The sequence below is a fragment of the Alternaria infectoria genome (genome assembly GCF_024043175.1).
Source record: "Alternaria infectoria strain BMP 0036 chromosome Unknown scaffold_2, whole genome shotgun sequence".
NCBI lineage: Eukaryota > Fungi > Ascomycota > Dothideomycetes > Pleosporales > Pleosporaceae > Alternaria > Alternaria infectoria.
In genome coordinates this window covers 2,324,445-2,346,694 of record NW_026250691.1, presented here as the reverse complement: position 1 = coordinate 2,346,694, position 22,250 = coordinate 2,324,445, and the positions used below count along the sequence as shown (strand labels likewise).

The window sequence follows — 22,250 nt, the reverse complement described above, 5'->3', positions numbered from 1 at the left end:
CTGCCTGTGCCCAAGACTCGCACAGGCTCTCCCTCCATGGCCCTAGTGCCCTCGCCCCCGCGCGATAAATACCCGCCCCTGCCCGACGACAAATTCCCCTGGAAAGAACCCCCCGCCGTCGCAATCACGCCCTGCGATCCCTGGCCGCGCCCATACTACCTCGAAGATGGCCTGCGCAAGGTCACGCCCTACCACTTCACATACAACACCTTCTGCAAGGAGAGATGGCGGGGCAGGGAAATTCTCGACATCTTCTCTAGCGAGTTCCGCGACCGGCCCGCCGAGTACTACAAGCAGGCCATAGAAGAGGGTCGCGTAGTTATCAATGGCCAGCCAGTGCCGAGCACGAAGACGATAGTCAAGAACGGCGATGTCATATCCCACACCCTCCACCGCCACGAGCCTCCGTGCACCGCGCAGCCCATTGGCATCGTCCACGAAGACGACAACATGATCGTCATCAACAAGCCCGCCGGCATGCCCGTACACCCCGCCGGCCGCTACAACTTCAACTCCATCATCGAGATCATGAGGGCTGATCGTGGCTATACCTGGAACCCGTTGCCGTGTAATCGGCTGGACAGACTCACCAGCGGCATCATGTTCATTGGCAAGCACAAGCAGGCGGCAGAGGAGTTGAGCGCACAGATCAGAGGGAGGACGGTCAAGAAGGAGTACATCACGCGAGTGGTGGGCGAGTTCCCAGAAGGAGAGATCCTCTGCGAGAAGCCTATCCTGCAGATCAGCCCGAAGCTCGGTTTGAACCGCGTGCGCGCAAACGGCAAGGAAGCGAAGACGGTCTTCAAGAGACTGGCATACTACCCACCTAAAGACGACGGGAACAATGGCGACAATCAGGTTGGAGAAACAGGCCCCAACGGTCAGCCGTGGAAGAAACTCCGCGGCTACTCCATCGTGCGCTGCATGCCAGTAACAGGCCGCACCCACCAGCTGCGCGTCCACCTCCAGTTCCTCGGCCATCCCATATCGAACGATCCCATATACGCCAACCAGCGCGTGTTCGGCCCTGCCCTCGGCCGCGGACAATCCGAAGACGAAGACGACGAAGACATCATGTCCCGCCTCTCGCGCATGGGCAAGGAGGAAGTCGCCGACGCAGTCGCATACCACGACGAGATGGTCGATGCATACAACAAGCGGAAAGCGGAGCGAATGACTGGGGAGAAATGCAAAGTGTGCGATACAGACCTGTACAGCGACCCTGGTGTACACGAGTTGGGTATCTACCTGCACGCGCGCAGATACAGGTGTGAGGAAGGGAAGTGGGATTATGAGACTGGCTTGCCTGAATGGGCGTTGCCACCACCTGGATACGAAGGCCCTACAGAAAGCACAGCCGAGTCTGATCCTTTGGCCGTGGACCTCAGGAAGCTGGGGTTGGAGGACGATGAGCCCAACAAGGAGACACCCACAAACGGCACCAAGGACACAAAATCAGCAGCTGTGCCGGAAGAACCGAGTGCTGCCAGTGCAACCGTTTGAGTGTTGACGCATTGGAATCTGCTATATATAGACATAAAAGTTCGAGCACATAGAAGTTTTGAGATACCCACCAATGTATTCTTAGTAGCAACGTCTTGAAGATCGTCTCTAGTGATGAGAACTCCGCTCCGTACGGGCGCATCTAATCTTCATCATCGTCGTCGCTGTCATCTATTGTATCTCTTCTCTTGCCAGGTATCCTTTGGTTGTGCGCATTGGGATCTTGATCATCCTCATCCTCATCTGCCTCATCGCTGTCTTCCGGGTCTCCCTCATCCTCATCATCGTCCTTGTCTCCGTCCTCATCTTCCTCCTCATCATCCACACTACCCGTCCGAGGCGTCCCCTCCCTCTCCCTCAACTGCGCTTTCAACCCGTCCAGGATAGTACCGAGCCTTGCTTTCAGATCCGGGTTCCAAACCTTACTTATCTGTCCGTCCATCTCTTGGATCTTGCTCCTCAACTCTTCCGCTACCTTATCTTCCTCGTCATCTTCTTCGTCATTATCGTCGCCAGAAGCTCCAGGGCCATCTTCGACTTCGATCTTGCCGCCGAACGCAGCTGCGAAATCGTTGGCGACTTTGCGTTGGGGAATAGCAAAGATGATGTTCTCGATTGATGGAAATGTCTCAGCACCAGTCGATGGCAACTTGTTGTTCTTCTTGCCTCCAGATGAAGGGTGAGAGCTAACACAACCTAAGACCTTCGCAAAAGCCTCTGCAATATCTTTTACTGGGTTCCCATACGCTCCAACGCCCCAGGCCCCAAGCACTAACGCTTTAACCCCCTTTTGTTCCGCTATCCTCAATACACTCCTGATCTTGCTCTCTACAATCTCCCTATCTTTCTTGCTCAATCTTTTCTCTTTCTCTTCTTCCCCTTCCAGTTCAGGGAATCGTAACATCCCCGCACTGATGACGTCGATGTACCAGCGCTCAGTCGGAGAGAGCTCACCGGCGTTATCGCCAAGAGGGAGAGCAGAGCGGAAAACGAGCACGTCGTGTGTGTATATGCCGCCGTATTCGGGGAGGCGGTAGAAGGTTTCTTTGAGTGAAGGAAGCAGAGTTGTGCGTGCGCAAAGGGACTCTTCGGCAGAAGTGGCGCCTGTTAGGAGACCGCCGCCTGGACGGAGGGGAGAGGCCATGTTCAAGATACATGGGTTTGGTTGTTTCTTCGACGGCTGCTTTGATATTGTGGTCGTGTTGGCATCGTATGATGAGGGGTTGGCGAGCATATGTGCAGCTGTGAGAGCATCCGTCGTTACCATGCGTATGCATCGCGGTTTTCTAGATGGTTCGGGTGTTGATGTAGCAGTACTATTCAAGTTGAGATTTGATAGCCCTTCGTCGAGAGAACCATTACGTTTCTTGCCTCTTCCCTTTCCCCTTCCTTTGCCAGCATCTCTCCCCACATCACCGTTCCTTGCCTCCTCCTCTTCAACGTCGTCTTTCCCACCTTTGACCTTCCGCCTCCCTTGACCCTTCCTCTTCACATAGCCCGTATCTTCACCACCCTCAACACGTGCACCAACCCTACTCTTACTATCCTGCCCCACCGTGCCCTTCGGCTCCGGGTTCGCAATAAGCTCACTCCCGTCCGCACCTCGCCTAGCTCTTGCATTTGATGCCAATATTGCAGGAACTACTTTGTTCACCACGTGCCGCGCTTGTTTGGCTCGGATATCTTTGCGCACGGCGGGTGGCGCAAGGCCCTGGGATTTTTCGGTGCGGCCCATGACCGCAGGATTGCGCGTATCTCTAGTTTTCTGGTTATGGGTGTGGAAACCTTCGTAATAGAAGGGAAGACGTGACCAAAAATCTGAGAGGGTCTTGCTCAAGTTGTTGCTGCTATTCGCGAGTACTATGTTGGTTGGTCTGGTCGTCGCTGGTTGGTTGAGACTATGACGTTTTTGGGCGGGTCTGGAGCTAGTGGAGCTAATGCCCTCCGCTCTTGAGCTGCCTCCTTGCTTTCTACATCCACCACGATCTTCAGGCCCAGGTCAGGCGTTGGTGAATGTTTTGCGCATGTGCTCCGTTCCAATGCTCAGATCACACCCCAAGCGTGCCCGTACTACTGACAATCCACTCGTACCATTACATTCCTAGGTCTCGGCTCAGTAGAGTAGGAACTCTTACATAATTGTAACAGATCTGCAGTATCTCAATGACTTTGACTCTCGTTAATCGGATCACGCAGAGCTCGATACGCGTTTGAAGGTTCAATTGTTGAAGAAAAGATTGCGCGAATATCCACAGCAATGTGCCTAAAGAAGACACGATCTCCTTCCTTCATAGTCACAATATGGAACCCAGTCCACAATATGGAGAACAAAGCCGCGTCTAGGCCGTCTTATGTTGATTTACCGCTCAGCGCTCACGATGAGAAGCAGTTCAGGTTCAACAGTACGCGCGTTTATCACAAGCTGGGCACTTCGCTCCACCAATTTGTTCTTGAGAAGGAGGCCTCGCGATTACAGCATATGGATGAAGTGGGCACGACCCAGCTCAACAAGGGCAATAGAGGATACTTGCCTCCGTCCTCAACCACAATCTAAGTCTTAGCATTCTAGCACAGCTCCTGCTGAATCCATATAGATACTGCCTTCCCCCTCTCTTTCCTCCATTCTTCTTCATCTCTTCTCTCTCCATCTATTACCAACAAATCGAACATCAAAGACAAGATGTTCTCTCTAGTCCAGTTTTTCGGACTTCTTACTATGGTGATGGCAACCGCTTTCGCAAACTTCGGCAACAAGTCGGTTTGCGAGCCTCTCGTCTCGGGCTCTGGCCCCAAAGTCTTCCCGGACACCCCCGAGGCTTTTCAGGCCTACCCTCTCTTCTCCGATGCTGCATCATCGGCCGTCACTCCCCCTGGCTACGTCCAGTCTTACTCCAACCTCCTCACCACGTACGATGAACCATCACAGTTCGTCCACTACGTGACTATGGACTCGTACGATGCCGACCTGTGTAAGTACAACTCTGTGCCGAAGCGCATCACATGGCAAAGTGCGTTATGGCTTCAACAAGTTTACTAACCACCCTTAGGTGCTGCCGAGTGCGACAACGACGCCAAGTGCAATGCTTTCACCATCTTCTTCGAGCGCCAGCCCGCCAATGCGCCTCACGGCACCCACTGCCCCAACCCTGAGTCTACGACTCACATCAGTACGTTTCTTCCTTCGAAGAATATGTGAGACATGAACTAACTCCCTTTCCACCTTCACAGAGTGCGACTTGTGGTCAGGCACCATCCTCCCCAACATCGCCATCAACGAGGGCCAGACCCGTGAGAATTTCCAAGTCGTCATGGCCGGCGCCAATGCCTACGTCAAGGACGTTGTCACGCCCGATGTCCCTGCAGGCTATGCCCTTGAGGCGTACGCACTCGGTGCTGCCATCGAAGCCCCTCTTGACTGCAACGGTGAGGACACCTACATGGGCATGAGGTACTGGCAAGACGGCAAATTCGATGCTCAGAGGTGCATCACCGCTTGCGAGGAGACCAATGATGCTTCGGGCCGCCAGTGCCACTTTGTCAACACGTACATGCAGCGCCGCAACAACGTCCCCGTCGTCCAGCACTGCGCCATGTTCTCCAAGTACTGGCCCATCGAGTAAGCTCACCCACAAACTGTATCTACTGTGACCTTTCTCTGACTGGAATGCAGATTCGCTACCAACGTCGGTCAGCTACGTGGTAACGATGAGATTGACATCTCCGAGACTGACTCTTACGGGTAAGCTACTCACTTCCTTCCTCTTGACACATACTAACTAACCTAACTACAGTATCCGTCACATCGTCGACGACTTCGCCGCCTGCCTGCCCAGCGACAAATCTGCCTCGGTCGCATCCAGCACGCTGGCGACCATGACTCGTGCCAAGAACGTGCTTGCAACGCCGTCTTCCTCCTCCTCCTTCGACTACCCCATCATCGCTCCCGAGACATTCAGCGACTGGGACCCCGTCATGGAGACTACCACATACACTACTCCCACCGCCACTGCTTCTTCTTTCACCACGCCCATCATCGCCCCGGAGACCTTCTCAGACTGGGACCCCGAGTACGAGACGGCTACTTTCGATAGGCGTCGCCTCTTCAGTCATCGCCGCCAACTTGTCAGGCCCACTGCCACAGAATTCATCACCGATGTCCCTGATTTCGCCTCGGCCTTCTCTGCTATCCCTGCTATCCCCACTGTCCAGTAGATTCCCCGCTCGCTCGACATGACTTATCATGTCAGTGAGAATGACGTCGCAGGTGTAGACTCTGCTTGTCCGATCCTGCAAATTTATGAGATAGCGCGGACTATAACAGCAGATCTGGACACGGACATGATCAGCCATTATGGTGTTTGAGCTTCTGGTCACTGATTTGGTTCCATGGAGCATGGCCGACTTTGAGTGACATGCTTGAACCACACAAAAACATCAGAACATAGAAAATACCAGAAAACAATATAAAAATCGAAAAAATAAAACCTTGTAATCTCAGTGTTCCATACCTGGTGACGTGATGATTCATACGATTGGAGCGTGAATTTGGTGTTGACACCTGACGAGCTGCAAAATATAGACCTTTTCGTGCAAGTTTGCAAAGTGACTGGATATTGTTTCTCATCTGCATACTTCATTGTGCTGCGACACACTTCCAACCCAACCCTGTGCGCGACGAGTTGACACCAAAGACTTGTAATCTGCAGAACTCCAAACCCCATACACGCACGAACGCCTACATCGCATTACTTCTTGCCATCCACCTCCCCCTCACTTCTTTCATCCGTCAGCCTACTAATCTGGCTAAGCGTGCTCATGCGACCCAGTAAATCCGGTCTTTCCGCTTCCTTTTTGTTCCCAGCCGTGAGCGCACTCTTGTCGCGATTCGTCCAGAAGAGCCAGCTCTGGCCGTTGTACAAAGCAAGAGGGTTGGTAGAACTAGCTCTTTGCCCTTGTGACTCGTTTTCGTCGTCCGGGTCAGCAGTAACAGTGTACGGCTCTTTGAGCGGCGACGATGCTTCAGATTGTGATGCACTGCGTAAAGATGTGGTGGTGCGGTCCATCGATATGGATGTCTTGGGTGTACCCGTGGGTTTGGTGTCGAAAGTATCGTTCGTTTTTGTAGGATGCAGGACGGGGGATTCGTGGGGCGTCGAGTGAAAGCTTAGAGCGGCTAGTGACTTTCGAGGTGAGGCGCTGCGGCGAGGAAGGGAATTTGTTGAGTCGAAGCTGGCGTGCGATATGCTTTGTCGCCATGTCATGATCCGGTCATTTGGTGGTTGCGTAGACACGCTGTCCCGCCGTGATCGACTAGTCCGCGATATGATGCTGCTGGGTCGTCCAATACCCGACATTCTCTTCATGGATGCTGTATCCCACTGTTCGCTCAGCCGTATGCGCTTTTGGTGGGCACAATCTTGTCTGAACACTTTCAGCGCTCCGGTATAGTCTGCTGTAACGATGATGTTGCCGCCTCTATGTGCCGAGCGGGCAACGTAAGCTGGGCTTTCCGCAGCTTTCTTGAAGTTGGCATCTGTGGGTGCGGGTGTTGGAAGGGCTGCTCCTGCCTCTGTCGGCGCCCGTGATGAAACGACAGATTCGGCTTTTGATACTAGCGTAACCGGCGGTGGGTTGCAGACGTCGAAGATGGGATCCTCCGATGCGCTGAGCAACTGCCGTGTCTGGATTGGCGCCATGACAGTACACGTCGTGATAGAATTATGAGCTTCGAACATTTCCACCGGACGATGATTCCTCTTCTCGCCCTCTGCCGTAGATGTCGTCGACCAAATGTACGTTTTCCGATCCTCGCTTCCACAGATAATGTGTCCACTGCTATCAGCAAAGGTAGCTCGTATTTGACTGCAGTTGTTTTCGTGACCACGGAACTTCATCTCTAGAGTCTTGTCTTTCATGTTGTAGATGCGCAGCCTCGAATCATTGCTCGATACCAAGAGCTTCATCTCGCCACTCTCGCTTCCTGGAGGCCAGTATGTCGCTTGGATTCCAGTAATCTTGCTGCCCTTCGCGTTCTGACCGCGAGTCGACTTTACGTGGAGTTGCGCCTGCCACTTCAATCCTTCGGTATCGTAAAACATGCAGAGTCCACCGAGAGTACCAGCTATACATGTCTTTCCGTCGGGTGTAAACGCTACTGATGTGATCATGTCTGGAACAGTGATCGAAAACGCCACGCTCTTGTCGGGGATGCTCCATAGTCGCAACTTGGCATCAAGCGATCCAGCTAGGAAGAATCGGTCGTCCGTAGGGTGAAATTGAATAGAAGGAACAAAGTCGGAATGCTTGAATGTACATAGATTCTCGTCTCGGCTAACGTGCCATAGGCGAACGGTTTTGTCCATGGAAGAGGATAGCAGGAAGTTGTTCTGATAGGTGTCAGCTAATGCATCAATGCCTCACATAAATTCGACATACCTTGCTCCAGCTCAAGTCCAGGATCGTCGACGTATGTCCTTGGTATTCGCGGACGGGCTTCTGCTGGAAGACTGGTGCGCTGAGTTGGGCATGCGAATCGCTCTCGGTATTCTCATGTGCGCGGCGTCCTTCTGGGCTGTCAATCACGGCCCACACCCGGATGACTCTGTCCTGACCACCAACAGCAAGATACCTCCCATCTTTGCTGAACTCAACAGCCCAGATGGGATTCTGCGTAGCGGCTGACCCAGACTGAGGCGCAGGGTTTGATCCAGCAGCGGGGGGACTCTTCTTGTCCGATCCGGAGCGTAACTCCTGCGCCAAGAAGACACGGTCAAACTCTTTCTCCTTCTTAAACTTTGTCCTCACTTTGATGTATGCCGGAGGATGTGGTATCTTCGGACTGAAGCTGAGATTGTCGACATAGAGCTGGGCATCCATACCCTCTGGTCGTCGGTCGTCTGCCTCAGAGCCATTGTCGCTTGCGCCATCGAGGGTGCTCTTCTTTTTGTTGCCTCCGATGAAGCGACTAAGGAATGACACTTTCCTACATACATAGTCAGCCTTACCGGTCACACCTGGAGCTAGCGTCGGCAATGACGATCAGGCCAACAGGAGAGCGAAGCGCGAGCTCAGCCTCGATACGCGGGTCCTGAACCTCAGTACGAAATACGCGCTAGCCCTTGGCATGTACCCATATGACACTCCATGCGCTCAATTGAACGGCCATGTGCACTTACTTCTTGTCTGCCTTGCCGCCGCTTGTGTCGCGGGCCGTCTCTCCACTCAATTTCTTGTCTGCGTTCGCTTCGTTCGGGGACGTTGGCGATTGGATCGGCTCGGTGTTCTGGGATCGTAGTTTCTGTACGGCGGGCGACGTATTCGTTCTCTGGAGGATTTGCTATACGATAATGCGCAATTAGCGTCCGTCTCCGCATCTCGAACCTTATCTGTACATACTTGCGAGAGCGGGTCCATGAGTGTTTCGGGCAGTCTCTCTCCGTCGCCAATGTATCCATTGTGTGTATCGCTTGCCGGTTGCGCAGAGGGTGTGGTGGGGCTTCGAAGTTTGGCGGAGAGTTTCTTGTTGGACAATGGGCCTGTGGATCCTGGAGTAAGCATTTGTCAAGTTGCGATGTGACTTGCAACAATGGGTGCTGGTGTGCGACGTACCGTCTACTGTGGTTGAAGACGCGTTCTCCTGGTTCTGGAAGTAGGAGCCTTTGCCAACGGCAGGTGGGTCTGTCACCTTGATCTGGGGTACGGTGTCTGCCATGTTGACTTGTCACGAAGCGGCATGGATCTACCCCGGCGCCACCCCAATCCAATGGTACTTTACAGCCGTCGCTGAATACACGGAGTTGCGTGCTGCGACTTGATTCAAGTGGTAATCATAGAATATGCACGCTGCACTAGAACAGCGATAAAGTCGGATTTTGTCGCGGAGGGTCGCGGATGTTTACGAGCTAGCCTGTCGTTGTCTGGTGCACCAATTCTGTACGCAAATGCAGGGACAGGATTACCAATATCCCCATAGCGCGCGATTGGTTAAAAGTAAGTAGTCAAGATGTCGCAAACTGCAGAGCTGAAGATGGCGCTGGACAGCCTGCAAGTATACAGCTCGCTTGTGGCAATTCCACAGGATGGCAGCCGCGGGACGCCTCACGCATGGCTGACGTCATAGCAGGCGGTACCTGAGCGAATCCTTCCAAGGGCAAGGTTGCGCGCCTGGGCGGCGCGTAGCATCTGCAGAGGAAGTCGCGCGCATGAAGGCTACTGCGAGTAATCCACGTGGTAGGAGATATGCCCAGGTGGGCAGGTATCGGCAAAGCTTGGTTCGTTCAAGCGCATGCTGTCGCGTGGCGTGTCGGACCGAAGCTGCACGCGTCATGCACGAGTCACATCATGAAGACCTTCACGCGTCAATGGAGATGTGGTAGTGGAGACATGTATATATGTAAATGTTTGTATTCGTGATTATTCAAAATGATAGTCGTTGATCCCATCGCTGTCGCGTACTATAGCTATCCTACCGCATCACTCATCCAAGAGGCCCATCCCAGCTAGCTAGCAACGCCATGACTCCAAAGTGCGAAGAGTGGTTACTTCAACAAATGCAAAGGGGGTATGTGAACGAAGATGCCCGGCATCCGTGCCAAACCCAAGCGTCCGAAGTGTTGTACAGTAACTAAATCGCAAATAAATAACAAGAGAAGAAGTCGAGGCGTCTAGAAGTCCTCGTCGAAGCAGAAGTCTCCGGACTGGCCTTGGGGCTCAGGAGCGGGCGTAGATGAGCCGTCCTTCTCGTGCTTCTTTGTGCTAGCCATAACACCAGCCTTCTGGTAGTCACCGACGCGCTTCTCGAAGAAGTTGGTCTTGCCGGCTAGCGAGATGTTCTCCATGAAGTCGAAGGGGTTGGTGGCGTGGTAGGCCTTGGTGTTGCCAAGAGCCAACAGCAGACGGTCAGCAACGAACTCGATGTATTGGCACATGAGCTTGGCGTTCATGCCGAGCAGAGCACATGGCAGAGCGTCGCTGAGGAACTCTTGCTCGATCTCAACGGCCTCGGTGATGATGGCCTTGACAGACTCGAGGCTGGGCTTGTTCTTGAGGAGAGAGAAGAGAAGGCAGGCGAAGTCGGTGTGCATACCCTCATCACGGGAGATGAGCTCGTTGGAGAAGGTAAGACCGGGCATCAGGCCACGCTTCTTGAGCCAGAAGATGGAGGCGAAGGAGCCGCTGAAGAAGATACCCTCAACAGCAGCGAAGGCGACAAGACGGTTGGCGAAAGTGGAGTTCTTGTCGGAGATCCATCGCATGGCCCAGTCGGCCTTCTTGCGGATGCAAGGAACTGGAACACGTTAGATGTTGTTGCAGGACGCGTTGTAGGTATGACTTACTGTTGTCGATGGCGTTGAAGAGGTAGCGGCGCTGCTTGGGCTCGCTAATGTACGTGTCGATGAGAAGAGAGTAGGTCTCGGAGTGGACGTTCTCCATCATGATCTGGAAGCCGTAGAAGCATCGCGCCTCAGGGATTTGTACTTCGCTCGAGAATCGCTCGACGAGGTTCTCGTTGACAATGCCGTCGGAGGCAGCGAAGAAGGCGAGGACGTGGGAGATGAAGAAGCGCTCGTCATCGTTCAGGCGGTAGTTCCAGTCGTGGAGATCCTTGGAGAGATCGATCTCCTCTGCGGTCCAGAAAGAAGCCTCGGCCTTCTTGTACATCTGCCAGACCTGTAGTGAACATGTCGTTAGCATGGGTGTCGCTTAAGTGGGGTTTGACGCGTCTAGTCACGCGTAAAGCGCGTTAGATCGGAGTGAAACTTACATCGTGGTACTTGATGGGGAACAGGACGAAGCGCCCAGGGTTCTCTTGAAGGAGGGGCTCTTCGGCCTCCTCCTCCTTGATCGTGGGCGCGACGGTAGGCTTGACCTCCTCAAGATCATCCTCGAAGTCATCTGGGATGCCGACGATGGGCTTGAAGGTGTTCTCCTTCTGTGCAGGGGAGAAGTCAAGCTTCTTTGCGGGCGAGTCGTTCATCTTGAGCGAGTCAATCGCGGATGCGACCTTTTGACGCGTTAGCATGGACGCGTCTTGTAGGGTGCAAGTACCGGAAGTATCGCGACGTACCTGCTTGGAAGGCGTGGACTCGAGAGCAGACATTGTGAAGAGAAAATATGTGTAAAGCTATGGATTGTGTAGAGAAAGGTGAATGTGCAGTCAGGATTACAAGAAGTATCGCTGATGTGGGCTGATGATGGTTGTGGTGTGGAGAGAGACGAAGAGCAGACGCGACTTCACTATAAATCCGCGTCGAGACGCTAGCACGTGACTGGGCGATCGGCTTTGGCCAGCCACTAACGCGCCTTCCTCGCGAAAAGACGCTATGATCTCATCCATGTGCGGCTTCGATCACCACGACTTTTGTGCCCTATGAACATCGGATTACACTATAAATTTGCCTGAACTACATAATCGAGCACGCGCATTCCAACGACACCCATATTGCGTTCTTTCTGCCTGTTGGTCGTCGACAATCATCGTCAACGTCTTCCAGCGCGTCGCCCAGCCACGAGCTTTCACGCAAAAACCGTCTGTGCCAGACGCGTCGCAACGCGCTATGAGTCGAGTCTCCCCACCACAACATGCAAGGGCCGTTTCCGCGACTAGTTAGTCCTGCATTTGGCGGCTGAACAAAGGCTTGGAAATACATTTGAAACCCAGATTGGCCCGCCTCGAGGCCCGTCTCGACGCTTGCATTGGCTGCCATCTGGCCGTGCTCGTTCCGGCCTCGGATCAGATTAGATTTTCTCTGATAATGATCTGACGCTGATGGCTGGTTGGCTCCACTCGACTCGTCACACGCCGAGTTGGACATGTTTTGGCCCGAGAACGCGTCGTGAGACCGTGTTGGACGCGTCTGAAGCTGTTCCGTCTATGCGATCCTCACCTTCCCCTGACGTGCTCCCTGATCCCACACATACTTTGTACGGGTTTGCGATCTCGATGGCGTTACTACACGAGTGATCCCCACTAGTTGACTGGACGACGCGTGCTCGGACGCGTCTGAGGGTAGTCGCACTAGGTCTGGGGGAGACCACTCGGCTCACTATACGGCGGAAGTTTGCACAAAACTAAGATTCGCTAGATGCACATGTTCTGGAAGCAATTTGGGGGCTTTTCGATAGAGCTTTAGGATGGTTCAATCGCTGATCGTGGTTCAAATGCGTCATCAGCGAACTATGTTCATGGCATGGGCGGCGTGAAAGCCTGTAGGCAGACGTGATCCTGATCCTGATCCTCATCCTGATCTACGCTGGCATTGCGTGAATCCTTGACTCACACTCTAGTCGTGACTAGAGAGTGTGTCGCATTCAACAGCATACGTTTTGAGTAGAAGTATACATTGCCTTGCATACTACGTACTTGCTACGATATAATAGTCTGAATGCAGCAAACCTCGGGATCCACGCCGCATCGCCGCCCACTTCATTCCCCTCAAACCCCCAGTCCCCGGATCAACGCCACCAACTCCGGGATGCGGAAAGGTTTACAGATCGCCTCATCCACGCCTGCCTCCTTCGCCATATCAATTTGCTCTCTTCTCGCGTTCGCACTGACCGCGATAATCGGCACATGCCCACTCAACTCGCCATTCTTCTCCATTTCCCGTATTCGTCTTGTGCAGGTCAAGCCGTCCATTACGGGCATCTCAACGTCCATAAGCACAACGGAGAGCGGAAGAGGCGGTGTTTCGCTTGGTGTCGGAGAGAATGATGTGCGCGATAGCTGGGAGAGAGCCTCAAAACCGTGGTTTGCGACGTGAATTGTGTGTCCCAGCTTTTTGAGCTGGGTGGATAAGACGCGTTGATTTATGAGGTTGTCCTCTACGATAAGAATGTGATATTTGTAATCATCAATTACTCTCCCATTTTCCTGATCTTCCATGGGGACAGCGGTAGGTAGTGCTCCCTCGGGGGCTTTGATATCGCCTTGGATGATTTGAGCCTTGGACCGATTCGACAGGCTGCCATTCTTCTTGTGGCCATTTGTGGTCGAAAGGGTGTTTGGATTCTTTGCCCTCCGTGATTTGATGTAGAATGTGAATGTTGACCCAACATTGTGAGTGGAGGATACGCCGATGCTTCCGCCTTGCATTTCGGTGAGTTCGCGCGAGATGAACAGGCCTAAGCCTGAGCCGCCATACTGAACATGTGTCTTTGGGGACGCCTGCGAAAAGCGTAGGAATAGTTTGGCTTTGTGCTCGGGTGACAGACCGCATCCCGTGTCTCTGACAGTAAAGTGTAGATAGAATGGCTCCCCAGCGTTGTTCCATTCAGCTTGCGTCAGGAAATCTTTTTTGACCGCTTCTTGGGGCACATACTCTATACCGGGCATCTGTTCTGCCTCGCGTGATGCGCTCATGATAACGTCGACTTTGCGCACTTCTTGGCTTTGGGTGAATTTGATGGCATTGGTGAGCAAGTTGATAAGGACCTGTAAAACCCGGCTGGGGTCCAGTATCGCCCAGTCGATGTTCAAATCCGCAACGGACGAGTCATATCTCACTTCCAGATCCACGCGAGCTTTGTTCGCCTCGTCCTTGAACATCTTGTAGGCGTCTTGTAGAAGAGCCGAGGGTTGTAGCACCATGGGGCTGATGACCAACAGCTTTGAATCGAGTTTCGACAGCGTCAATATGTCGTCCACAATTCGCTTCTGGTGGGTAGCACAAGCTTGTATCGTATCGACTGCGTCTATACTGGTGCTGATCAAGCCTTTTAGTTGTGTCTGGATGACAGGTAATCCCAAGGTATCTCCGCTCGCGAGTTCATTCATCTCATTCAGAGATGAGTATATAGAGTCCGCGCATTGCACCATCGCGCTCAATGGATTCCGCATCTCGTGAGACGTCATATCAATGAAGTTCTCCTGCTGCCTTTTTGCCTCGAGCGCTTCTCCGACTCTGTTCTTCTGAATAGCTTCAAGCCATACCATGTGACTGACATCAGTCATGGTTCCCGTCACAGTCTCATCGGGATACGCCGTCTCGCTGACAAGAATCCAAGTGGGTGTCTCAATACCGTCAGGACCCATCCACCTCTTCTTGAGGTTTATTGAGAAGGTATGTGGTCCTCGTTTGCGTCTGGCGACCTCGATTTCATGAACACATCGGTCGATCAAATCGTCATCAATAATAGTCCGCCAGTCTACTTGATCGAAGGGCACTTTGGGATGGTCGGTAATGCGGAACCACTGGTCGTTGACATATCTCATCGTCAAGTCTGGGTTGAGATGATATAAACCCACGGGTACAAGCTCTGTAAAGGAAGCCAGACGTCGCTCTGCTTCCGATCGCAATAGTACGGATTTAGTCGCTTCTTTCTGAGCACTGATATCGGTATTGCATCCGAATATGCCTGTGACAAGCCCGTTTGCGCCTTTGATAGGCATACATGCTGACAATGTCCAAAGAACGTTGTCGGCAGCAGGAATGTCGCCGCCAGCTTCTCCACTCTGATGATTCGGGCCTGGTCGCTTCCATCGTATCTCGAATGTCGCCGGTGAGCCGGATACAAGCATCTTCCATTGGCTATCCACCATGGCTAGGTCCTCTTCAAAGACGCACTCCTTATAAGCCGACACCGGGGCCTCGAGAAAGTCTCTCCGGTGGCCAGTCTGAGCAAAGTACGTTTCCTAACTTGAGATTAGTTACATCCAGTTTCCTAACCAAAATGTCCTTACGTTAGCATGAAGCAATATGCCATTGACATCGATTTCAAAGTACCCTAGGCCGACTTCATCCGCGATATCGTGAAAGTTGCGGAGCTGTTCAGCTACGTGACTGGCTTCCAGTGTGAGATTCGCAACTTCTGCATTGAGAGCTGCTCGATCTCTCGCAGCTTGTGCTTCCTGGAGTTCTCGTTTCCTGATCTCCTCTTCGTGAAGTGCTACCGAGGCCGCAGAGGCACCGAGCAAGTTGGAAAACACTTTGATCCAGTCCTTGTATTCGTCGTCGAACGGCCGCCGCGTGTTCAGGCCGAGCAGAAGGTATCCCACGATAGTTTCATCGTAGGTCCTGATTGGGACTACTATAAAACGTTCTATGGGATCTCCAAAGCCTCGCTTCTCGAGATCATGGTATAGCGATTGCGGCAATACGCCTCCTTCTTCCTGGTACACAAGTGCAGTCCCATCTCTTGCTGCGTCGCGCATAGCGCGAGCTAAGCCATCATCGCTGCTTATGTCCAACTGCGGAGGTATGGCCGGGTGATTAGGCTTGTAGCCGATAGACCATTCGAGCGTACATTCACTAATTGGTCCTCTCGGTGATATGTCGCATTCTGCCATGTCATGTAACTCGCACTGCGAATACAGAACGGCTGCCGGAAAGTCGTATTCGAAAGGCCTGACAGCTTCGGCTAAGCTGTGCCAGAACTGTTTGGTGCCTCTTGCCTTGCTAGTCAGTTGGCCTACTTTGAGCAGGGCAGCGACACGACGTTCCAATAATCTATGTTTGGTGAATCAGTCTGTCGTTCGTAGCAAATATGCAGGATATCTACCTTTGTTTCGTCACCTCAGTCACGATGGAATACATGCCGTCCATTTTAACACCCACAAGGGGTACCAAGCTCCACATGAAGAAGGCTTCCTCGACAAAGCCAAATCGTTCAACCATGAAATGATACTCTTCTTCTGGAGCATCTGCGAAACGTGTCTGCTCTGAGCGAGCCATCGTGGCACTAACAGGATCGGCAAGTTCAGGCCTGGAGCGAGTTAGATACTGGACCCTTGTATGTGCGCCTGAAATAAATACCAAGCATCAATAATACTTTGACCGAGAATAGCGGGATGTCTTGAGCCACTGACAGAGGCATACGCGAGATTGTACAGTATGGTATGCTCGGGACCAAGGAAGAGAGCCGTGGGCCGGGTTTCCAGCATTAGTGTGGTAACCAGAACGTTGAGCTATCAAGCTGTTAGCACGAATAGTAAGATTTCTTAGCACCGCATTAGCAAAGCATGGCAAGGGAGCTACATACTAGTGATGAGTTAGCAAGACATCTTGAGAGCTATTCGTGGCGGCTACTTTACCCTCATAACCCCAGGAACTGATCGGGCCGAGTGATGTCTTAGACCAATTGACATTTCGCATATGTTCGACATGTGCGCGTAATTCTGGCGACTGGATCTTGACGGTAAAGATGGTGTCTGGCACTGGTTGCAGACGTGGTGAGGCAAGCCTCCCTCGGGCCACTTGCGCAGGCTCCTGCAGATGGCTAGGCTGTTCATCATTCGGTGCTGGCTGCTCGATGAGGGTGACAATCAACCAGCGATTGCATGTAAATTTAGCCCATTTGTATCGGCCATGCAGGAACTCATTTTGATGGCGTGATGCAACTCTACTCGCAGGATCCCACCAGTCTCTCAGCGCGGAATGTGAATGCAGCGATGATGCGATATGTTGAATCGTGAGTAGGGCGGTGTTGACATGATGAATGGTAGTCGGAGCTTGGCAGTCGACGATAAAGGTTGGCCGTGGGTCGCTGTCATATAGCTCTCGGATGTCCGCTTCCATGGTGGCAGATCTGCGTCGTCAATGCTGTGATTGGATGGCGCGTGGGGAATGCTGGGGATAGTCACGGGAAGGTGCCGAAAGCGCGCCGAAGGTTATTATATCGGTCCTATTGCATGCAATGGCTGAGATGGGTCCGTACTCTTGCAGTGTGCGAAGACGCAGGTGTTGCAGCAGGAAGCAGGTGCACGAGTCGGCCGGTCATGGGAATTCGGAATTCGCTACTTGCCACCATGGGATTCCTGGCCGAGCGACTAGTTGACGCAGCAGTGACCTAGATCCGCCTCGTCCGTCGTCGTCCCCACGCTACGTCTATTGTCTAGAACTTTGGCATGCACGCCTTGGTAGTCTTACCGAGCCGATTGGAGCAAGGCGCGAAATGCTGCGAGTTACTGTTTCACGCAAAACGCCCGTTCTTGTACAAATCTTTGTCTTCATCTCAAGCAGTTGTTGCTGATTGGTGGCGGACTTCAATATCAGTCCTGGGAGATGCAGTTACATATGTAGAACCCATAAACTTTGACTGATCCCTGTAGCGCCAGGATATGCATGTCGCGAACGCCTCCAGGGCTGGGTCAAATCAAACCCTACCCTAGCATTTCTCCCCAGTTTGGCACCACCACGAACTTTCCCTTCACTCTACCAAGACTTGTTGCATCGCCCCCGTCCTCCGGCGCCGTCCTCTCGCTTTCAGGTCGGATGCTAAGGTTAGCAACTTCCTGGAGGAAACTGGCCTTTTGTCCAGGTGTAAGCTCGTAACTTGTGCCGCCCCAGTCCAGTGTCGTGCGGCCGGATTCATGCACACGCAACTTCCCTACCAACCCACTCCCGAATCGGACGCCCTCCCTTGATCTAGCAGAGGGGTCGGAGAAGCTGCCCTCCTCGAGTTTGATCTTTGGATCCGGCTTGACTGATGGCTGCGCAGGCGGTTGAGCGGGCTGAGGGTCGGAGGTTTCTTTCTTGATGGACGGTGGCTCTACCGCGGGCATGAGGGGTGGTATCTGAAACAGGTAGACGTTGTTGTCTCGCACCGTAGGCTTCTTCTCCGTGCTGGCGGCGTCTGCCATAGGTACATCGCCGGACCCGTCGACCTGTGGTACTTCTTCTGGACCTAACTCGGCTCGGATATGACGTAGATTGGACTGGAAGCGTGCCCATTCAGCGCGATCCTCATCGGTTTGGAGGACTGGCTCTGCTATAGGCTTCTTTCTGAGTTTAGGCTTTCGTTCGGCATCTGGTGACTGTGGTTCCAGTTTCTCTGTGGGTTGAGCTGGAGCGTCAGGCTGACCCACCTGCTCGGCATCGACCATGTTCTCGTCTTCACTAGTAGGTTCAGTCTTGACAACGACGTCTGAGTCTTCCGAATCGTGCCAGACGCCCTTGAACTGTTTCCGCGAACCTGTGATCTCCATGTCCTTCGGTTTGTTCTTGGATTTCCGGCTTGTTTGTTCGGATGCAGCATCTTTGAGTGACTGCCCACTCGATTCTGCCTGCTCCAATATCTTCGCCGCAGTCTCTGAGCTTGCCTCTGTATTGATGCCAAATGTCCGTTCCTGGTGCTCTTTCCTTCCGATGCGTACGGGTAACGCTGTTCTTGCTCCGCGTAATGTGGGTGCGCTTTTGGGTTTGCTTTCGTCTTCGTCCGAGGAGATTTCGATCAAGTCGATGTCCTTGCGCGGCACATCAGCCTCGTCTTCTTCATCAGACGATACGAGGCCGCCATCTTCTCTCTTGATAGATGGACCACCTCCACTTCCGCCTCCACCTCCGCCACCTCCACCCGAGCGGGAACCTGACCCTCCATAGCTGCCGTCCTCGTTCTTGACGCGCTCCGCTCTTGAGCCCGATCCGGATCCGAAACCAGAGTATCCGCGATTCGGGTTGTTCTTCCTGTCTAGTCAAGGTCAGTACGTAGAACCAATGCCAGAGCGAGTGACATGCCTTCCTTGGAGCTGCCCAACGAGAATGGTCCACTGGCAACACCACTGAATCCACCTCTAGCGTTTTTCAGCTTGCTGGCTTCTCGTCTTGCTGCCCTTGTTGCGTCCGCCTGCTTCCTAGCTTCCGCAGCAACCTGCTCCTTTGTCCTTTCCCGGTCGCGGGCTGCCAATTCTTTCGCGATAGCGTCTCGCTCCTCTTTGCTCCTTCGCCCGGTAAAGGCGGGGGTTTTGACGCCCCTCTTCCCTCGAGTTGTGCCGCCGCGGCCGCGTACAGACGGTGATGCAGATCGCGAAGGAGGCACTGAGCCCTGGAGACTGCCGAGTCTTTGCACCGGAGCGCGGGTGGATGGTTCTGCGCTAGGTTGGGGTGATGCGACAGCCCTGTTGTACGTATGTCAGTACTGCCGTCAGAGTAGATGTGGGAACAGAGCATACGATGCAGTCGCTGAAGGCGCCTCAGAGACTTGCGACTCTATGGCTGCCGACGCGCCATCATCACTAATGACAGGTTTCGCATCGCCGTCTTCTTGCTTGGGGACCACAGGCTCAGCAGCAGCTTCCGAGGCATCTGCGACAGCTGTGCTTTGCGGGGTCGCATCTGTGGTTTCGCTCGCGCCAGTTGTGGCTCGCCCTGCTACTGCTCCTCCCCTTGCGCTGCCGCGGGCGCGACTAGCTCCCCGTCCTCTTGGTTTTGGCGGCATTGCTGTTATACGAGTGTTGTTAGAGGGCAGTGCGTGGTGACTCGCGCAACGCTGAGAGTCGCAAATATTTTGGCTATCGATAACTCGTTAGCTCCAACGCGACGTCACATGTCTAGGTGAGGGGCCTCGACTAGTCCCTGGCAAAGACCTGTCGGTGCATAAGCGGATGCTCTCGCCTTTCATTGTTCATTTTGCAATAGGCCTTGTTACATAGTCACAGTCAAGCATGTCATCACTGAAGGCTACGAGTCTCGGAACATCATCTAATTCGTTTCCTGACGACCGAAGCCTCGATCCAACTCTATCAATTACAAATTTGTCCGCGTCGAATGCTCAGGTAAGAGTAGTGGTAAGTTATGTGCATGCCAATGTATGTAAAAAGCCCGCTCCGCCAATGCTCGCTAGAGATACTGAGGATGATTGTGCTCCCTGAACGCCAGCCTCCAAGATGCCCAAAAGCAGTGTGTAACATGAACGCATTAGCAGAGAACCGGAATATGGCGGATACGAGCAAGAGTGTCAACGCGATGAACAACCGATAAACAGGGTATAAGATGCGATCCAACTCTTCTCTATCCTTCGACGAGAGTTTTGGGGCTCTTGCCAAGCAGCTCAAGACATCTGCGTGCGAGGGTGACGACTTCGCCCTCGCCGTCTTCGTTGTCCTCGTCGTCCGATTCGATGTTGCGCTCGGCGATCTCGGTCACCATGTCGATGATTTCGTTCGACTTGCCAATGTGCTCCATCAGCTGTTGGTCTTCCGATTCGAGTAGCTGTAGCAGTGTCCAGATCGCGATGTGCTGGAAGGTTGGGTCTCCGCTCGCCAAGAAGCGGCGGAGGTAACCGTGGATTCCGCCTGCGGGTTCCGTCCAGTTCTGGATGAATATCGAATAATCACCGACTGTACTTGTTAGCGATAATTGTATTAGCGACGGATTAGACTTACCCTTGGAAGACAGGTTTCCCAGAGCGGCCGCACTGTTGCCTTGAACCTCAATGCTCTCCGACTCGGTAAGTGGAATGAGTACATCGAAGACGCCCAGGTTGAGCAGATGGGGCTTGAGCTCCTCACTAAGGGCAAGAACGGCAATTGCTGCCGTCATCTCAGACTGCACCGGGAGTCGCACGTTGAGCACGAGCGACTTGCATTTCTGCACGGCACCCGCCTCCAAAACCAATTGCTTGTTCTTGTCTGAGCTTGCCGCGAGGTTGCGCAGGGTGGAAATTGCGTGGCACTGGATCTCGTCGTTATCGGTGGAGCCGAGCAGATCTACGAGGGGCTTGAGGAAGCCAGCTTCGATGATAGGCGATTCGTTGGCAGGGTGGATGGAGATGTTTCGTATGCATGCGACGGCGGATAGGATAAGCGGTAGGTAGGACGATTGCAACAGGCGGAGGAGGGAGGGTAGACCACGAGCGCGCACAATTTCGAGCTGGTAGCGTTCGTCCGATGCTAGGTTACGAAGAGCGAGTGCAGCCTGGCACTGCACCTTGGGCGAGGACGACTCCATGAGGTGTACCAAGGAGCCAACCAGCCTGCCCTCAGTCTGTGCCAGCTTGGCGCGGTTGCTTGCATCGACAGCGATATTGCTGAGAGCTGTGGTGCAGTAGTACTGGACATCGACATCGGACGAGGATAGCAGCTGGACGAGGACGGGAATAGCGCCAGCGTTCACGAGCTGTTGTCGGTTGTCGTCTGGTACTGTGTCAGTGCAAAGCATGATGAAACACTGCGAGCATCTTACCTGAATGCGTCATGTTCAGCAGCGCGCCGGTGGCATTCCTCTGCACGCGCATGTCTTTGGACTTTGCTAGTCTTGTGAGAGGTTGCAGTGCGCCGGAGCGTGCGATCTTCGCTTTGTTGTCTTCGTGTGTCGCCAAGTTGGTGATGCACCCGACGGCGTTACATTGCACCTCGACGTTGGGCGAGTTCATCTGCTTGATCAATGGCGCAAGGCCTCCCAGTGCGACAATGGCTACCTTGTTCTCGGCTGCGATGGTTAGTCATGGCGTCGAGGATGTAGGGTGTGAACGTACTGTTTACCGCCAGATTGCCCAGGGCGGCACTCGCTGCACGCTGTACTTCGATGTCGGGGTTCTGGAGCAGGAACAGAATAGGCTCCAGGGTGTCTCGGTCGACCTCTCTGACATCTAGACGGATGGTGTTAGATGCTGCATGTAGGTGTGGTGCCGGGTCATGTACCTCGCTCTGTTATCTCGGCAAATGTCAAGCTTGCGGACCGCTGGAGATCGATGTTGTCCGAGTATACCAGCGTACTCAGCGCGCGGAGGGGTTCGCCAGAAAAGAAGTCGGTCTCGGCTCGCTGCGCAAGTTAGCATGGAGCAGCTGCAGCAGAGGCGGTGGGCAGCGTACGTTCTCGAGGAAGCCCAGCAGGTCGGCAACAGCTTCCCGCTCGCTGTCGGCCAGCACTGGGTCATATATGCTGTCTCTCGAGCGGCCTGTCGGATTTTGTCAGCAAGCTCCCACGGCAAAGATTTGGGTCGACTGACCGCCGCAGCAGAAGAATCGGTAGCAGAGGTCGGAGACGCCCATGGCTGGAGGCGCAGACGGTCGCAGTCCGGCCGAGTGAAGC

General features: G+C 53.5%; 8 protein-coding genes across 8 annotated transcripts; 2 read left to right on the top strand and 6 right to left on the bottom strand.

Moving 5' to 3' along the window:
- Positions 1-36: 36 nt before the first annotated feature.
- On the top strand, positions 37-1,503 carry J4E92_002174 (uncharacterized protein; the record flags this gene model as incomplete). The annotated part of the gene is made up of 1 exon (XM_051493579.1): positions 37-1,503. The coding sequence occupies one exon, from the start codon at positions 37-39 to the stop codon at positions 1,501-1,503; it is 1,467 nt and encodes a 488-aa protein (XP_051356810.1).
- Positions 1,504-1,645: 142 nt separating this feature from the next.
- On the bottom strand, positions 1,646-3,238 carry J4E92_002173 (uncharacterized protein; the record flags this gene model as incomplete). Its single annotated transcript, XM_051493578.1, has 1 exon — positions 1,646-3,238. One exon carries the CDS (start codon positions 3,236-3,238, stop codon positions 1,646-1,648), a length of 1,593 nt encoding a protein of 530 aa, XP_051356809.1.
- Positions 3,239-4,183: 945 nt separating this feature from the next.
- Positions 4,184-5,715, top strand: J4E92_002172 (uncharacterized protein; the record flags this gene model as incomplete). The annotated part of the gene is made up of 5 exons (XM_051493577.1): positions 4,184-4,472; positions 4,551-4,670; positions 4,732-5,119; positions 5,174-5,242; positions 5,295-5,715. The coding sequence occupies 5 exons, from the start codon at positions 4,184-4,186 to the stop codon at positions 5,713-5,715; spliced, it is 1,287 nt and encodes a 428-aa protein (XP_051356808.1).
- A 533-nt stretch (positions 5,716-6,248) lies between these two features.
- On the bottom strand, positions 6,249-9,214 carry J4E92_002171 (uncharacterized protein; the record flags this gene model as incomplete). Its single annotated transcript, XM_051493576.1, has 5 exons — positions 6,249-7,889; positions 7,939-8,485; positions 8,679-8,839; positions 8,899-9,038; positions 9,112-9,214. 5 exons carry the CDS (start codon positions 9,212-9,214, stop codon positions 6,249-6,251), a joined length of 2,592 nt encoding a protein of 863 aa, XP_051356807.1.
- A 952-nt stretch (positions 9,215-10,166) lies between these two features.
- Positions 10,167-11,602, bottom strand: RNR2 (Ribonucleotide-diphosphate reductase (RNR), small subunit; the record flags this gene model as incomplete). Its single annotated transcript, XM_051493575.1, has 4 exons — positions 10,167-10,789; positions 10,839-11,172; positions 11,267-11,506; positions 11,570-11,602. 4 exons carry the CDS (start codon positions 11,600-11,602, stop codon positions 10,167-10,169), a joined length of 1,230 nt encoding a protein of 409 aa, XP_051356806.1.
- Positions 11,603-12,937: 1,335 nt separating this feature from the next.
- On the bottom strand, positions 12,938-16,175 carry J4E92_002169 (uncharacterized protein; the record flags this gene model as incomplete). The annotated part of the gene is made up of 3 exons (XM_051493574.1): positions 12,938-15,136; positions 15,185-15,950; positions 16,003-16,175. 3 exons carry the CDS (start codon positions 16,173-16,175, stop codon positions 12,938-12,940), a joined length of 3,138 nt encoding a protein of 1,045 aa, XP_051356805.1.
- Positions 16,176-17,602: 1,427 nt separating this feature from the next.
- J4E92_002168 (uncharacterized protein) lies at positions 17,603-19,656 on the bottom strand (the record flags this gene model as incomplete). Its single annotated transcript, XM_051493573.1, has 3 exons — positions 17,603-18,909; positions 18,957-19,336; positions 19,391-19,656. 3 exons carry the CDS (start codon positions 19,654-19,656, stop codon positions 17,603-17,605), a joined length of 1,953 nt encoding a protein of 650 aa, XP_051356804.1.
- A 572-nt stretch (positions 19,657-20,228) lies between these two features.
- VAC8 (Vacuolar protein 8) lies at positions 20,229-22,210 on the bottom strand (the record flags this gene model as incomplete). Its single annotated transcript, XM_051493572.1, has 7 exons — positions 20,229-20,557; positions 20,603-21,352; positions 21,402-21,647; positions 21,694-21,807; positions 21,860-21,980; positions 22,031-22,116; positions 22,168-22,210. The coding sequence occupies 7 exons, from the start codon at positions 22,208-22,210 to the stop codon at positions 20,229-20,231; spliced, it is 1,689 nt and encodes a 562-aa protein (XP_051356803.1).
- Positions 22,211-22,250: the final 40 nt, after the last annotated feature.